We start from the raw sequence: 18,095 nt of genomic DNA on the forward strand, positions 1-18,095 counted from the left end.
ATGATCCTCTAGGGGTGTTGTACTTGGACTTATTGACATTTTCCTGATGTCTGCTAGGATGTGTCCCATTACCGCTGGAATGGTGGAAAGTTTATTGACTATAGCGAAGCAGGTACAGTGGGTTTGGGATAGTTGCATGTCTACCTGAGCCCTTTTGATCAAATTATTTGCTGCTGTCGATATTTGAAAGGTGGATGGCCACAGAGTTAAGAATGGATAATTGAACGTCCATCTTATCGGAGTGATAGTGCATTGACTTGATGGATAGCTGCATGGTGTCCAATAAAGATTCCAAGAGCTTTTATGAGTCTGATCGATTTGCACCCGTGGTGTGAATTTAGTGGACAGGATTATCCTTAGCCTGCCTGCAGACAGAAAAGTGGAGGAGTTTGTGCCAATCTTGTTCATGAGATATTAGGGTTAACCCGCTGGCTGTTTCGTTGTTGGAATCCTCCATGGTTCCCATTTCTAATACTTCAATATTGGCTTTTGAGCAGCTAGGAGATTCATTGAGCTGTGTGTTAGGAGAACCAAGGGTGTCAGTGCTGTCAGTGCTGAAGCAATTGGTTATGGTTGGTTTAGCCCCCTGTAATCTTCTATTGTCTTTGCTCCTTAAGCTCCTTGCCCGATGGGGCTGATTTGGGTGCACTGTGTTTCCAGACCTGTCTCTGTGCTGAAGATGCTTGGGTCCTTCAGCTCCGGTCCCTTTTGGAACTGTGGCACTGGATGATCAGTTTGTTTCTGTTCCTCATTGTGAGTGACTTTGTTGTGTGATAACATGGGGCCCTGTGCCGGGCTTGCTGGAGGCTCTAAGAGTGCCACATTGAGAGTTGTGAAAGAGAGGGTTAAGCTGGAGGCAGTTGTTAGTGCTTTTTTAGTTTTTTGAGAGTTGTTGTCGGGAGTATCAAGAGTCGAATTTGTTCTTCCTGGAAGAATGATGACGTTTGGTTCAAGTGGTAGATCTGTGCCAGGCTCAATCCGGTCTGATAGTGCACCTGCTAATGTTGTGTGATTCTCCCCGGGGACTTCTACTTGGGTAGACCTGGTGCAGTCTCTGTTTATTGGGTCAATGGTTTTCTCCTTGGGGACTAGCCCCCTTGTTGTCTTTCTAAACATGGGAGTGCTAATAGCTCTGGTCTTATTTTCTTCTTTACCTTGGTCTGGCGTGTCTGCTTTAAGGCGTTGATGGTCTAATATTATTGGGCAAGAGGGAGGGGAGGCTGTTGAGAATTTCATTGCTTGTGCAGAAGACTGACCCTGCGTCCCTCAAGAATGCAAATGTTGTGTATATCTTCGGCTGGTAGCTACTTTTTGTAATTCTTACATTCTGTTTGGGCCTAAAGGGCCAACGTCTACCAGAGTCAGGTGATGGTATGGGTTTTCTTCCATCGTTGATTTCTCCTTGCTGACTATTTCATTTAAGCCTTTGCTCTTTTTTTTCCTTTTATTAATTATACATATAACAATTCGTCTCTCTCTGCCTGATCTCATCTCCTTGTAGCCCTTGTACACTTGTACTTCCCTACAGTTCCTTATAGTTCCTGAGGTTCTTTCGTTATATGTAGCGCCTTGATGTTTTGGTTAAAGTTGCCTATCTCCTTTCTTCAGCCTTTTCTCGTTTGTTCTTTGTTGTTTTGCTATTGCCTTTGCTTTGCTTATTGCCTTTTGCCCTTATGTATATCCCTTTTCTGTTTGCTTTTATAATTTTTTTGACTTTTATTGTTGACTTGAGCAGAAGGGCAGACTGAGGAGGAGGAGCAAGCTCAGGGTTGCCCAGGCTGTCCTGTGCCCCCCTGTGCTCCCCCCCTCAGAGCTTCACCCGGGTTTTTGGGCGGGCCTTGACTGTGTCCTGCACGGGCCTCCGTGCTGGGAGAGACTGAGGGACACTTAGGAACACGCACAGTTCGATTTAGGAAGAGCAGTGGCGCCCCCGCTACAGCACAGACACCAATGCCTGCTCCCTCTCCGCCACACTCCGGCCGCCTTATCTGCGCCAAACACGATGCTGCTCTAGGTCAGTGTTCGGTGCACAGTGAACACTGATCCTGCCTGGTCCCGCCTTGCGTCCCGCGTCCCCACTACAGGGGCTCACCTGGCTTGCAACACGGTGTCCACCGTGGGCAATTGTTGCAGCTACCGGCAGGCAGACGGAGAAACGCTGCCACTCTGCTCATGCTCGCCGTAATCGGAGCCAGAAGCAGCCTCAAGTGGAGTAAGCTTAGCTGCAGTGTGGACCCTCCGCAAGCCGCAACCGGTCTTGGTTTCAACTCCACCGGGCCGCCTCCGCATGAAGGGCTCGATCTGAAGGCAGCCACGAACACAAAAACAATGCAGCACTTCTTTGCCAGCAGGACGCAAACTCCAACGCAGGTCTCCGACACGAACCGAAACCAGGTTATGGAATTGGATAGGCTGTAACTAGTCCCCAAAGTTTGTCATAGCGCATACAGGAGAGAGGCAGGAGGAGAGTCTGAGGAGATTTTGTCAGGGTTGGTGAATAATCAGTGATGGAGTAATGGACTGTTAAACAGGAAGAGCTAGATAGAAAATGTCTTCCACTGTATGAATGTCATTGAGAATGAGACCATCTACAGGAATGATTTCACTGCCCAGAATGTTATCTTGACTTCTTACGCGGACATCTGTGCTTTGATGGAACAGCAGAAGTAGAAAAAGGCAACACAGGGATCAATTGTGTGCATGGTCAATTTAAGGAAAATGACACCGGAAAAGGGGGGGGTTCCTGGAGAAAAGTGTGGAAAGAGTGATCTTATTGAAGGAGTCAGCAACTAAATTACTCCTGGAATGACTTCCCTTGATGGACAGTATGTTCTGGATTACTCTATATCCTGGTTAGAGTTGAGCAGTACTGGACATTGGGACTAACCTTGTTAGCTATTGGATAGTAAATACCTTATGGCCATCAAGAAAAAAATGTGCCTACATCTTATGCAAGGGATTTACACTGATCCATATTTGGTGTCTTACACAGTAGCCACCATCTGGAGGACTGATTCTCTAATCACCAAAGTTGTGGGTCTGGGAATGCAGAGGTCATACACATACAATGGTTATGCCCTCATCATCAGACAGAACAATAAAATACAGTGGGCATTTAAAGGATGTGTGTGTGTATTTAACTTCCTGTTGTATCTCTTGGGCCTCAAAATGCAGAGGTAATCTAAGACTATTTGGGAAATTCACTATTTTGTCTTGGTTATAGATATAAAAAGCTAATAGGCAGATAGTGTCTAAGATAAAAACCTTTGACATCTCAGGAACATCACTGAAACCGCGTAAGGAGTCACAGTAGAGAACTACCCAAGAACAGAAATAACAAATGTAAACACTTGGTTCAATTTGTTGTGCAAAATCAGGATTAAATGCAACACATGGGAAAGGATACTATTAAGTGATACACATGTGCATTCAAAATGTGTTCCTTTGAAATGTATAGTCAAAACTTACTAATTACAGATTTATCTCCACAAGCTGTTGTACAAGCGATGTATTATTTCAGATCATAGAATGCTCATGAAAGTATGGAAAATTAACTTAGGAAATATAATCCTTAACCATGTGCTTGTACTTCAAACCAACAGAGATCAGTTTTTGTTCAAAAATAATGTAACATAACTGTCTTACCAGCTTAGGGTTGACCTCTGTGGCAATAAGACGCAAGAGACAGTTGAGAAGGCCTTGTCTGAATGATGAGGTGGGCTGGGGAACAGAAATAGCTTCCATCTCGGAGTCCCCAGATTCTGCCAAGTCAGAATCAGCAACAACCATCCAATCATACTCCAGCTGTAGTTTGCCCGGTTTCCCTAACATGAGGTAGACTTCCGCCAGCGTCAAGTTCTCAGATGTGTGAAGGTTCCAACCTTCCTCACAAAATTTATTTGCATCTTCTCGAGGGGTTTTTGCAACAAGTGATTCCTGAGATGGAAACGTGGTGGTCTGCTGCTTGTCAGGGGAGCAGTCCAAGGGTGAGTCGGACAAATCTTTAGTGCAAATATCAGACTGGGGCTCTAGCCAGCTATCTGCTTGGGTTTCGCATTTGGACAGAACACCAGAGGGGGAAGGTACCCCAGAACCTGCTGGGGACACACAAGGAAAGGTAATGTTATCTGTAACTGCTGGAGGGGGAACTGGAGGAGAGGCACTTGTGGTGGCAGAAATGTCCCCATCCAAGGTGGAAGGACTATCTGTGCAAAAACATTTCTCTGGGATTATCAAGTGGTGACAGGACTTCATGTACCGAGGAAAGGGGTCTAGCAGAGAAAGTTCTTCTTGGTCAGGGATCGCACTGTTAGAACCCTCTGCAAATGAAGGGCTGCACACCGGACTTTTGCTGCCGGATGTAGGAGTAACTGTAATGTTTGGAGACCTGGGAGGTGCTTCAATATCCTGGTGGATATCAACAGGGCTAGAGATTTCCAGGTGTGTTGTGTCATCTTCCACTGGGCTATGTCCACACATATCATCTTCGATGTTTTGAATAACATCATCTGTTGACATACGAATTAGTTCCAAAGTGCTCTCGGCCTCCCCACTCTCCTTGCCTTCAGTCACGCACTGGGGATACTTCAATTGAATTCTTGCTGTCCCCTGCCCACTTTGTATCCCCAATATCTGGGCAGGGGGAAGAACATGAGAGTCCTTGATGCTAGGCTTGCACTTGCTAGCCTCCTGCCAGTGAACAGTACAATATGCCTTTGAATGTACGACTCTGGCCACCCCAGGAAGTGGAGTGATGGTAGCATTCTCCCCAGGAAATAGGTGGAGCTCTGGCTTCTCCTCAGATGGCAGACCTTGTGCATCCAAGCCTCTGATGTACTTAAGTTGGTGTTCTTTTAGTGTTTTACGCTGAATATTTGAGGTTAAGGAAAGAATCTCGTGAAACAAAGGATAGGTTAAAATAAATATGATAGATGCATGCACCAGCTTGAGAAAGCTACTTTCCTTTCAATGGTCAGATACAGTCTTAGTCCTTTGGGTCGCTTTTGTGCAATAAAAAAGCTACACAACAACATAGAAGCAGCTAACGAGGCTTCTATCAGCGATCCAGTTTTCCACAATCAAAACATATTAAACAATAAATGAATGACTTTTTTGTAAGGAAGATACAAGGGTTTATAGTGGTAGGAATCAGGTAGGTTGACAATGGTGTACAAAACTCAAATGGCCTACGGACCTCAAAAGTAGTAGCAGAAGGAATACAAGTATCACTATAGCAACCTATTTATGGATCCTCTTAAGACAGACTGCTGGAAAAAAACAGAGATGACCTGGCAAGAGATCTGAGGAGGTGACATCTGGATTTCAAACTCAAAGGGGTCCTAATTTCCAATAAGAGATTATCTAGGTGTTTAAAGGATGCAAAAACTGAGTTTATCTTTGGCTGAATTTAATTTGTTTAAATTGTCAAAAATATAACCCATAATTAAAAGATAAACAATAAAAAGACATGTTATGACAGAAATAGCAATTACTCAGATATACCCCAAAACACTGTTCAAAACAACATTCAAAGCAGCAGTGTGAATGGTGTGAGATTTTCGTGGATATCACATACATACATACATGGGTATCGTCATTGTCAAACACGTTACTTACCTTCGGTAACAATATATCTGTAAGAGACATATATCAGTTATAAATTCCTTACCTTAGAATTACCCCCAGGCGTCAGACTGGATCCGGAGAAATTTTTTCGTAGCAGTACCCTTGCGAGTCAGTAGGTGGCGTCGGTGGACTCTGCGTCCATCATCAAAAACGACGGAATGACGTCGTGGTATCTACTTAGACGCCGCCCCTGCGCGCTGACGTCAGTTCTTTACACGATATTCCACGCCAGAGCGTAGAGCCAAGCAAGACATTGACCACTTGTCTACAAAATTAGGGCCCTGAAAGGGAGTCCCTTACACTAGAAGTCAGTTCGCAGAACGGGGAGGATGGGTAGGGCGGTAAGGAATCTATAACTAATACACGTCTCTTACAGATATATCGTTACCGAAGGTAAGTAACATGTTCATCTGAAAGTAACTATTAGTTATAGATCCCTTACCTTGGAAGAGATACCCCAGCAATACCATACCCGGAGGTGGGTCTGCGTACCAAGTTCACACCAGGAAGTCCTGGAGAACTGAATTGCCAAAGAAGCCGTTTCTCCGGACTTGAGTATCAAAGCAATAATGTCTAGTGAACGTGTGCAGCGAAGCCCACGTGGCTGCCTGGCAGATGTCATTGAAAGGGACTCTGCATCCCAAAGCAGTAGTGGCTGCCTTCGCCCTGGTGGAGTGGGCGCGCAATCCTACTGGAGGTACCTTCTTTGCCAATGAATAGCATATTTTGATGCAAGGGACGACCCACCGAGAGATGGTCCATTTCTGCACGGCCCGACCTTTTTTGGTACCCACATAGCCAACAAAGTTGATTGGCCACTCTGAATTGATTTGCACAACCCAAATAAAAGGATAGTGCACGTTTTGGATCAAGATGTTGGAGCCTTTCTTCCTCTTTAGAAGGATGTGGGAAGAAGGTGGGCAAAGGGATAGTCTGTCCTATGTGGCAAGAGGTAACCACTTTGGGGAGACAAGAAGGCCGCGTTCTGAGAACAACCTTGTCCGGATGAACAGCAAGGAAAGGAGGCTTAGAAGAAAGAGCATGAAGCTCACTCATCCTGCGAGCAGAAGTGATGGCAATCAGAAAGGCAGTTTTCAGAGTTAAAAGTCTGGGAGGACAATTATGTAATGCAGGGCTCGAAAAATCCCAAAAATGGTACTAGTCCTGCAGGTCTAGTACCTTGAAAAATCTCCTCGACCTAACTGCAACCTACTTGACCTCCGTCCCTGAAAGCGGAGCAAATGTGACAAGTTAACAAGATTTAAAGGCATCTTTATAGCTCATTTTCTTTGTGAGCAATACAAATGCCTTTAAATCTTGTTATCTTGTCACATTTGCTCCGTTTTTAAAGACAGAGGACAAAAGGGCGAGTAGGACCTAAAAATAGCTCGTCCTCATTAATTCTACCTCGCAAATGCGAGCGGGCGAGTGGATTTATCGAGCCCTGTAATGGCTGGAAGGGACCACACATCAGTTAAGTCAGAACCAGATTCAAGTCCCACTGAGGCATTACGAAAGGAATAGGAGGAAAGAGATGAGTAAAGGCCTTTAGAAACCTATTTACAATAGGGTACTTGAAAAGAGAATGATGATCTGGAAGGCAAAGGAAGGCCGAAACGGCCGAAAGATAGCCTTTAAGGGTGCCCAGAGCAGAACCCTGCTGGGCCAAAGAAAGAAGGAAGAGGAGAACCTCTGAAAGGGGGGCAGAAAGGGGATCCACAGCCTTTGCTGTGCATCATGCCACAAATTTGTTCCATCTGCAGGAGTATAGCGATTTAGTGGAGGGACGCCCGGCTGCCAAGATGACATTACAGACTTTGGGAGGAAGGTCAAAAGCTGTCAACTGTCGCCGCTCAATCTCCACGCAAGGAGGTGTCGGCTGGACAGGTTTGGGTGGAGGACAGTCCCCTGCTGCTGTGACAGAAGATCCTCCCGAAGAGGCAGTCCGATCGGAGTATCGATGGCCATGTACAAGAGCTCGGGATGCCCAATCGGAGCCACAAGAATGACTTGGACCTGGTTGCACTTGATCTTCTTCAGCACTCTGGGCAGAAGTGTCATAGGAGGAAAGGTGTATAGAAGACCGCAACACCACTCGCGACGAAAAGCGTCGCCGAGCGAGTGCCGCCCTGGAAATTCCAACACACAGAAATCATGACATTGCACGTTCTCTTCGGTGCCGAACAGATATCACCCAGGCTCTCCCTGCTGCCACCTCCAAGTGAAGACGCCATTCGTGATCCACCATTCACCAACGGCTGAGTTTGTCCACCCTGGCATTCAGGGAAACTGCCAGGTATTGAACCACCAGGGAGATGCCCTGATGTTTCAGCCATTTCCAGTAGTGAAGGGCCTCTTGACATAGGGTCCACAACAGCAGCCCGCCCTATTTGTTGCAGTACCACATGGCGGTGGTGTTGTCTGTGAACACCTGCACTACTCTTCCCTTGACAGAAGGAAGGATGTCTTCTGTGCAAGACGAATCACCCAGAGCTCCAGAAGGTTGATGTGGAGCTCAGACTCCACCGGAGGCCTCTGATCTCCGCGTCTCCCATGTGGCCGCCCCATCCCAAGAGTGACGCATCTGTCACCACCGTGAACTCTGGTTGGGAAGGGAGAAGGACATGCCATTGACCCAATTGCGATTCGTGAGCCACCACTGCAATTGTCGGGAAGTGCCCTCCGAGATCTGGGCGCAATCGGACAGATTCCATTGATGCTTTGCCCACTGGAACTTCAGGTCCCACTGCAGAGCCCGCAAATGCCACCTGGCATGATCCACCAGAAGGATGGAGGAGGCCATGAGGCCCAGCAGCCTCAGAGTTATTATTACCGAAATCCGGGATAGAGGCTGAAACATCGGTATCATAGCCCGAATATCCCGGCTCGCTGCTTGGGAGGATAAGCTTGAAACTGCACTATATCCAGAAATGCTCCGATGAAAAGGAGCTTCTGAGAAGGAGTCATGTGTGACTTCGGCACGTTGATCGTTAACCCCAGCATTGCCGTCGTAGTCTGGAGGTGGGAGACAAAAGCCTGGGGCGAGCCCGCCTTCAAGAGCAAGTCGTCGAAACAGGGGAAGACTGGAACACCTGATGTGCGCAGATGAGCTGCGACCACCGCCATGACTTTCCTGAACACCAGAGGGGCGCTGGTAAGGCAAAAGGGGAGCCTGGTAACTGAAAATGCTCGTGGCCTACTGTGAATAGCAGGTAGCACCGGTGGGCAGGCAGAACGGGGATGTGAAAATAAGCGTCCTGCAAGTCCAACGCTACCATCCAATTTCCAGGGTCGAAGGCAGAGAGAACCCGAGCCAATGTCAAAATTTTTTACTTCGCCTTCCGGAGGAAGCGGTTGACGTTACAGAGATCCACAATAGGACGCAGGCCTTTGTCCTTCTTGGACACCAGAAAGTAGTAGGAATAACGATCACAACCTACTTCTGGGGCAGGAACTTGCTTGATAGCTCCCTTGGGCAAGAGAGCTGTAACTTCCTGGCGGAGAAGGGCCAAGTGATCCTCCGACATGCAATGGAATTGCGGTGGCATGGATAGAGGGGTAGTTTCGAAGGGGAGGGAGTAGCCCCTTAGGACTATCTGAAAAACCCACCTACCCGATATGATGGTTTTTAAGTGGGGGCGGTGATGGCGGATACTGCCGCTCACTGGTAACTGGTGGCCCTGAAAGGTCGGACTAGGAGGGATTGGAGGCTGCTGCATAGGGGGCAATGGTGGGCTGGCCCCCAGACCCACAGCACAGGAGGCACTGGTGGGCTGGCCCCCAGACCTACGACACTGGGTCCAACGTCCCCAGCCGCGCAGAGGCTGGGCAGCTTGCACCGGCCTGTGGCTCTGGGAGGAACGTGGCGGGGCACCCCTTCCGTAGCCACGAAATGGGCAAATGGCAGACTGCATGGGGTGAGATGTAGTCACGAGGCCCAAGGACCTGGCCGTAGTCCTAGAATCCTTGAAGCGCTCAAGCGCGTTGTCTGCCGTGTCGCCAAACAAGCGGCGGCCACCAAATGGTATGTCCAAAAGTGTAAATTGGACATCACCCAAGAAGCCAGTGCATCTCAGCCAGGGGTAGCGTCTCAGGGCTACCACTGTGAAATAGTAATGCGTAGCAAATCAGCGGTGTCCAGGCCACAATGAATGGTGAACTTTTCTGCAACTCTCCCTTCGGAACCGCACGGGAGAGTGCGGCCCAGGCATCCTCCGGGCACTGCAGCAGCACCTGCTCAACCATATCCCACATGGAGTGGGTGTAACAGCCCAAAAGACATGCAGTGTTCACCAACCACAGTCCTAAGCTGGCGAAAGAAAACATCATCTTCCCAGGGTGTTCCCGCTTCTTGGATTCCCTATCTGGGTGAGCAGTAGGTAACGAGCCTTTGGAAGTAGAGGCTTGGACTACCAAGCTCTCAGGGGTAGGATGTTGGGAGAGGAAAATGGGGTCGCCCTAAGCCGTGCGGTGGCGTCGGGAAATCATCCTATTCACAGGAGCCCTTGTGCTGGGCTTGGACCAAGTGCCCAGAAGGATATCGCGAGAGCCTCACTGAATGGCAGCAGGGGCTCCAAAGAGGCCGCTGTTGGCTGAAGCACCTGTCAGGTTAGTCCTGACTGCCACCGTAGGAAGGTCAAGGCCCAAGGCCTCAGCCGCCCTACACAACACCACAGCGTAGGAGGCTCCCTCCTCCGTAGCCACGGTAGGGGAAGAAAGCATGCCAAGTCTGGGGAGGTTTCCAGGCCACTGGCATTACCCAACTCCTCTCTCCAGTCCGGTTCATCAAATTGGTCTGCAAGAGGATCAATAGACCCCTCCCAGTCCTCCTCACCCTCTACTGGCTGCCACTCAAGGTGATAAGAAACACCAGGATAGAAAACTGGCACAAAAGTGCTGGTCAGCGCCAGTACCGGCATTGGTCAGGGCCAGTACCGGCGTTGGTCAGCATCAGTCTATGCCGGTCCGGCTACGTATCTAGGTGGAGGCCGGGATCGACACCGGTTGGGGTCCCAACCAGCGTCAGCAGTGTAGTCAATAGATTTGGTGCCGGAGGTATCGTCCGGTTGACCGGCGCCGATCCGGATCCACGGACAGAGCTGATCTGCATCCTTGGGCTCGTCGGCCGACGGACGGGGAGAAGGCGAAAAGTGACGGTGCTTCTTTGCCTCGTTGTGCAACAAATTACCCAAAAACGAAGAGATCAATGAGGAGTGGTGGAGATGGTCCCGCGACCTCCCTCTCGACCGGGACCTCGAGCGGCGCGGAGCTGACTGTCGGGCCCTCCAGAGCATTAGAGACAGCTCCCGCAAAGACTTCGAGGCCATGGCCCAACAGTCAGAGCTCGAATTCGGGTCGTGGTCGTGCTCCAGACACCAAAGGCACACTAGATGTGGGTCCATCACCAACATCAGCTTGTGGCAGGAGCCACAAGGCTTGAAGCCGATTCGCTGATGTGACATGCCTGTGCACCAGGCATCAAACACCTCTAAAAGTTGACAAAAGGTCGAAAAAACAGTTAGTCAAAAAGTGACCAAGGTACCGCTCTCTCTGGATCTGTGCTGGTTGGCACAGAAAAAGAAAGAACTGACGTCAGCACGCAGGGGTGGCGTCTAAGTAGATACCGCAACGTCATTCCGGCGATCACGATGCTGACAACGGATACGGTGTCGACCGATGCCACCTCCCGACGAGCAAGGGTACTGCTACGAAAACATTTCTCCGGATCCAGCCTGACGCCTGGGGTGTAACTCTAAGGTAAGGATTCTATAACTAATAGTATTTTTCAGATAATCTCTTACAATATCAATAGATTACAGGGGCAGGTCATCTGGATTCAGATGCAGAGAATGAGTATAGTTCCTGCACAGTGTAATGTCCTACTCACTTCTCAGATCAGCCATTGCCTTCAGCAGACTAACCTCTTCTGCCACTGCCTCCTGCATGATCATTTTTAACATCTATCTATTGCTGGGTGGTGCTACAGACTACAACCAATAAATAATTACTCTGCCACTGGCTAACAGGAGGCAGAAAGACTAAAATGTACTTTTCATGATCCTTTTCTTCAGTTTATTGCACAATCCCAAAATGTATTTGCAACTCTACCAGACTACCCACCACCAATTCCATTAGCTACATGACTTTCGATTCTTAAGGAAAACCATAACATATGCATGAAGGTCACCTAATCACTACAGCACCAGAGGCATCTTGCTTCCTGTTAGGGATATGTCCTATGAATGATACTAGCCTTGATGTAAAACCTTTGCAGAGTCAGAAACTGTACCAGCTAAAAACTCATGTTACTTGTTGCTTTTTTGACATGTTCGCATGCTGGTGCCTACCCTAGATGACTCAGGCTTTCCATAATGATGATGCTCCCATTTTGCCCTACTCCCTCTCAGGTGCCCAGGAACCTCTTAATGTATTGTTTTATACAAAAGAAATTATGTGTGCCTACTCTGTTTCATGTTTAAAATTTCACCCATCATTCTGAGTACCAGAGACTGGGAGCATGGGAAGCTTCAAGGGCAGAAGTGGGACTGACTCCTATTTCATGATGCGTTTACATTGACCAGAGGCCTCAGTAGGCACGTTGTACCCAGCACTACGGACATTGGGGCCGCCAACTGGGCTGAAACTTCCCCATGCAAACTTCTACTGGCTTTCCCACAGCAACGCTCTTCACATGGAGCAAGGTCACCACTCCGACATGAGCCAGCCCTGGTGTGCAACTCAGGTCTCAGCTTCGACCGGTAACCGACCCACATGTCCCACTCCACCATTGTTCATTGGGGAGCAGCCTCACCAGAGTCTACCACCACAAACACAGGATCCGAACCTCGGGTAGGGGCAGCCGCCTTTAAGACAATAACCCCAGACATGGTGCTTCTCTCGCCTCATATGGGACCGGACATTTTGAAAGTTCCAGGCCAGGCGTACAGGTCCCTCAGTGCTTTCAGGATGATTTATTGAGAATTCTCTCTACAGACAATAATCGTTCAAACGAGTAACAGTTACACTTTTAGTGGCTACCTTTCAATTTCAGTAGAGGAAGCCAATATTTGTAGGATTTCAGCTCAGGGTCAACACACCAAATCTACATGCACATAGCCACCTTGCAGGACACATCTCCAATTTTAATTTTTTGGGTTAATATAAAGATGGTTTACTATCCCTTTTATCAATTGAGATTATGGGGTTATAAATAGAGATGAGTACATTTTGTGCCTTGTTTAGGCATTTTTCCTCATATATTCCAACATAACATGTTTTCAAGGTGTCTTATTTAATGATGTGTAACGCTGTCGGAATGTTTTCAACAGGAACAAAAACTGGCATTGCATCTTCTTCCATGTGTCACTGTATACATTTCTGGAAAGCCTCTAGACTAAAAAAGTAATAACCATTATTTATTAAGCAATGGATTGTTCAAACGTTTGTGGTTTATAAAATGTTCTCTCAAAAACTTCAATTGTAGGTTTACCGATAAGTCCTCATATCTTGCAAGCTGTATATAGCTACACCCACCGACACATGTTTCATCCAAACGGTGTATTGTCCTAATACTTCCCCAGTGCTGAAAGGAATATATACGTTGCATCAGAAAAATGATTCTATCAGATTAAATATTAATATAGTGGGCATTTTAACCAGGAGAGGCACAATCATTGATCTTTATATTATGATAAAAGTGTGCGCATGTACATATATTTTCATTGGAAAAAACAGTAAAAGCGGATTGACTGTTGCGAATTAATACCGAAAACCATTGAAATTTGCAAGTTATGGTTAGGACTAGAATCCATCATCACTCGGAAAACAGATACGCAAACCATAACTTTCACACCAACTTTCACTCTTGGCCTCACCTTTGATCAGACAGGTGAAAATAAAAATGCTGTAAATAATTTTACAGATGAGATTACACATCATATTACATTTAACACCATGAAAGAGACAACTATGCCTGTAGTATTATTTAATGATTTCAGAAGATGTTAAATATGTTGTGATTTTAAGTGTTACTAATTAGAATAAATATTGTGAGGTCATAAGCATTGCACCTGGAGTACAATGTCCGATGTGCAACGTATTGAATCTGCAAATAACGACAGGAGCACCAAAGAGCCCTAGTCCAATTTTGTGCCTTTACTTTATTTTTTCCTAAATTGGATTTGGGAATCCACAAAACTTCTGCAAACTAACCACTCAGAACTCTGTAAACCAACCTCTTTTGTATACACCGGAACATTTTTTTTTAATACAAATTTCTCAAAAACTACTAAAAGAGATTATACCAAACCACACAAAGGCAGTTCTTTCAGTGAAGTTCTATTCACATGGTAAATTTGGTGTAATCCGCTGAGCCGTGTTTGTGTGTGCTGAGGAACAAAGAATCCTAGGTACTTAAAATTGAACATGTCACTTTGGGGACCTAGCTGACGGATCTACACAAAACTTACCGTAAGGAACCCAAATTGGATGCCCTCTTTTTTGGAAAGTTTAGTGCAGATTCAAACGGTGCCAAAGTTATTGAGAAAACTTAAAATGCCTTTTCAAAAGAAACAACTAAACGTATAATTATAGAGGTGTAACATTGCCTCAAATGTTATACATATATGTATATATCGCCCTTTTAATGCGAGTATGGAATATGCTACTTACCAGTATGCATCTGTTCTTGGCATGTAGAGCTGCAGAGTTGTACACTTAGCATAGATCGCCATCTGGTGTTGGGACCGGATGTTTGCAGTTTGTTTTTCTTCTTGGACAGTCTTTGGAAGTCACGAGTTTGGTGACTCCTCCTTCGGTCCGTACTGCGCATGGGCTTCGGCTCCATCCTCAGATTGTTTTTCGCCAACCGGGAAATGATGGAGCTTGGTAATCACAGTGAGAAACCCATGTGTGTAGTATCTAAATAAGATGTACTGGAACGGATACAGGTAGCCGGGGAGGCGGGTGGGCGTGTACAACTCTGCAGCTCTACATGCCAAGAACAGATGCATACTGGTAAGTAGCATATTCCGTTCAAGGCATATGAGCTGCAGATTGTACACTTAGCATAGATTATATAGCAGTACCCAACCCTAGCGGCGACCACCGGTATCCGTTGCAGTGGTTTGAAATAGTGTCTTTAGTACAGCCTGGCCCACTCTAGCTTGCTGCTTGGAATGCACATCTACACAGTAATGTTTTGTGAAGGTGTGCGGTGTAGACCATGTGGCTGCTTTGCAGATGTCATCTAAGGGTATATTCCCTAGAAAGGCCATAGAAGCCCCTAACTTTCTTGTAGAATGGGCTTTAGGCGGAACAGATAATGTTCTTTTAGCCTTTTGGTAGCAAATCTGTATGCATTTTACAATCCACCTAGCTATCCCTGATTTAGAAATGGGGTTGCCTTTATGTGGTGGAGAGAAGGAGACGAACAATTGTTTAGTCTTCCTGAAGGGTTGCGTTCTTTGTATGTAGTATAGCAAGGCCCTTTTTACATCGAGTGTGTGTAAGGCTCTTTCTGCAACAGATTGAGGTTGCGAGAAGAAGACAAGTAATTCCACCGATTGATTGAGATGAAAGGGGGAAATGACCTTGGGCAGGAACTTCGGATTTGTGCGAAGTATGACCTTGCTGTGATGTATTTGTATGAAGGGTTCTTGTATAGTGAACGCTTGTATTTCACCAACCCTTCTAAGGGAAGTGATAGCTACGAGAAAAGCTGTTTTCCAGGTGAGAAACTGTAGCTCGCATTTATGCATTGGTTCGAAGGGCGGACCCATTAGTCGTGTAAGAACTAAATTTAGGTTCCATACAGGGGAAGGTGGTGCCCTGGGAGGAATTACTCGTTTAAGGCCTTCCATGAAGGCTTTAATAGCGGGCACTCTGAAGAGAGATAAATGCTGTCTGTTTTGTAGATAAGCAGCGATCGCTGCTAGGTGTAGGCGTATGGATGAATATGCCAGGCTACACCTGTGAAGATGGAGCAGATAGCATATGATGTGCTGTATGGATGCATCTAAAGGGTTGATTGTATTGTTACGGCAGTAAATAACAAATCTTTTCCACTTTGCGGCATAACATGCTCTAGTGGTAGGACGTCTGGCTTCCATGATGATGTTCATGCAATCAGGGGGAAGGTTAAGGTATCCGAATTCTAGGATTTCAGGAGCCAGATCGCCAGGTTGAGCTGAGCTGGGTCCGGGTGCCTGATTTCTCCATGGTTCTGGGTTAGGAGGCATGGGGATAGGTGCAGTTTTTGATGTGGTACCACTGATAGTTGTAGTAGCGTGGTGTACCACGGCTGCCTGGCCCACGTCGGAGCTACCAGAATGAGTGTGAGGGAGTGCTGTTGTAGCTTCCTGACCACTAATGGAATTAGTGGGAGAGGTGGAAAGGCGTATGCAAATCTGCCTGACCAGTTCATCCATATCGCATTGCCCTTGGACAATGGGTGTGGGTATCTGGCGGCGAAGCTTGGGCATTTTTTGTTTTCGTGGGTGGCGAAGAGGTCTATCTGAGGATGCCCCCACTGTTGGAAGAATGGTTGAAGAACTTGCGGATGCAGTTCCCATTCGTGTAGTTGTTGCGTTTGTCTGCTGAGCAGATCTGCCATGGTGTTTTGTACGCCTGGAACGTGCTGTGCCAGGAGAAAGATGTTTTGGGGAATTGCCCATCTCCATATGCTCTGGGCTAAGCGGGAGAGCTGGGGAGAGTGTGTCCCCCCCTGTTTTTGGATATAATACATTGCAGTCATGTTGTCTGTGCGAATGAGGACTGCTTTGCCCGAAATCTGTTTTTGGAAAGATTTTAGGGCTAGGAAGATCGCCAAGAGCTCCAGATGGTTGATGTGGAGCAATTTTTGCTGTGGCGTCCATAGACCTTGCATTGTGAGGTGTAGGAGGTGCGCTCCCCAGCCGGAGAGCGATGCGTCCGCTGTTAGAATCACCTGAGGAACCGGGTCCAGGAACGGCCGCCCCTTGGAAAGGTTTGTGGTGTTCCACCACTGCAGAGAGTGATGTGTGCGGCCGTCCACCAACACCAGATCCGTCAGCTGACCCTGGGCCTGGTTCCACTGTTGTGCTAGGCACTCTTGAAGTGGACGCATGTGTAGTCTTGCATGGGGCACTATAAAGATGCAAGACGCCATCATTCCTATGAGCTTCATGAACACTCTTGCTGGAAGAGAGTGTTGGGGAAGGAATGTTTTGCGTAAGGCTTGAATGCTTGTGATTCTGGCTGTGTTTGGATAGGCAATACCTTTGGAGGTGTCTATAGTGGCCCCGAGGTATTGCTTTGTGTGAGATGGTATGAGGTGGGACTTTTGGTAGTTCACCGTGAAGCCTAGCTGGTGGAGCAGTTGGATGGTGCTGTTTGTATGCTGCACGCATTGATGGTAAGACGCGGCTTTTATCAGCCAGTCGTCTAAGTAAGGGAAGACGTGAATGTGTTGACGTCTGAGGTGTGCTGCTACTACCGCTAGGCATTTGGTAAACACCCGTGGTGCGGTGGTGACCCCGAAGGGGAGAACCGTGAATTGGTAATGTTGCCCGTCCACCACGAACCTGAGGTATTTCCTGTGAGAGGGGTGTATTGGAATGTGAAAGTATGCGTCTTTCAGATCCAATGTTGTGAGAAAGTCTCCTTGACAGAGGAGCGGGAGGACTTGTTGTAGGGTGACCATATGGAAATGGTCTGAATGTATGTAGGCATTTAGAGGCCGGAGGTCCAGAATGGGCCTGAGGGTCCCGTCTTTCTTTGGTATTAGGAAATATAGGGAGTAAACCCCTAGATTTTGCTGATTGATGGGGACCTGCTCTATAGCGTGTTTTTGGAGGAGGGAGAGTACCTCCTGTTTGAGCAGTGTGGAATGTTCTTGAGACATTGGGCGGTGCCTTGGTGGGATATTGGGTGGGGTAGATGTTAGCTCGAGACAGTACCCTGACCGAATGATTTGGGTCACCCATTTGTCCGATGTTATGGACTCCCATGCGTGGATAACATTTTGTAGTCTGCCCCCGACCGGAGTGGAATGGTCTGGGGGGAGCGGAGGGAAGTCATTTTGTGGGCGGGGTGGCAGAACGGGTGTTGTTAGTTTTGCCCCTGCCCTTATTGTTGTTGCCTCTGTAACCACCCCTTTGGTTGCCCTTTGAAAAGGTATTTTGAGGAGGGGATTTGTAGGAGGTAGAGGTGTTATCGGTGGAGAAGCCTCTGCCTGTGCCACGAAAGGAGGAGCGTCGAAAGGAACGTTTAGACGCTTGTGTTTGGAGTGCCCCCATAGACTTTGCTGTGTCTGTGTCCTTTTTCATCTTTTCCAACGCTTCGTCTACCTTGGGCCCAAAGAGCGTTTGTTGGTCAAAGGGGTGATTGAGTATGGACGCCTGGACTTCAGGCTTAAACCCTGAGATCCTGAGCCAGGCACGGCGACGAAGCAGGACACTGGTATTTATGGCTCTAGAAGCAGTGTCGGCTGC

At 47.4% G+C, this 18,095-nt stretch overlaps 1 protein-coding gene across 4 annotated transcripts in view; it reads right to left on the reverse strand.

Moving 5' to 3' along the window:
- The window catches only part of CRAMP1 (cramped chromatin regulator 1), a 1,093,426-nt gene that overhangs the window by 578,235 nt on the left and 497,096 nt on the right, over positions 1-18,095 (reverse strand). For all 4 annotated transcript variants that reach the window (XM_085628165.1, XM_085628163.1, XM_085628164.1 and 1 more), the window contains exon 10: positions 3,646-4,866. In XM_085628165.1, the coding sequence (XP_085484291.1) occupies positions 3,646-4,866 (1,221 nt within the window). The remainder of the gene's footprint in view (positions 1-3,645; positions 4,867-18,095) is intronic.

This window comes from Triturus cristatus, chromosome 10 (assembly GCF_964204655.1).
Source record: "Triturus cristatus chromosome 10, aTriCri1.1, whole genome shotgun sequence".
In the NCBI taxonomy this organism is placed as follows: Eukaryota; Metazoa; Chordata; class Amphibia; order Caudata; family Salamandridae; genus Triturus; species Triturus cristatus.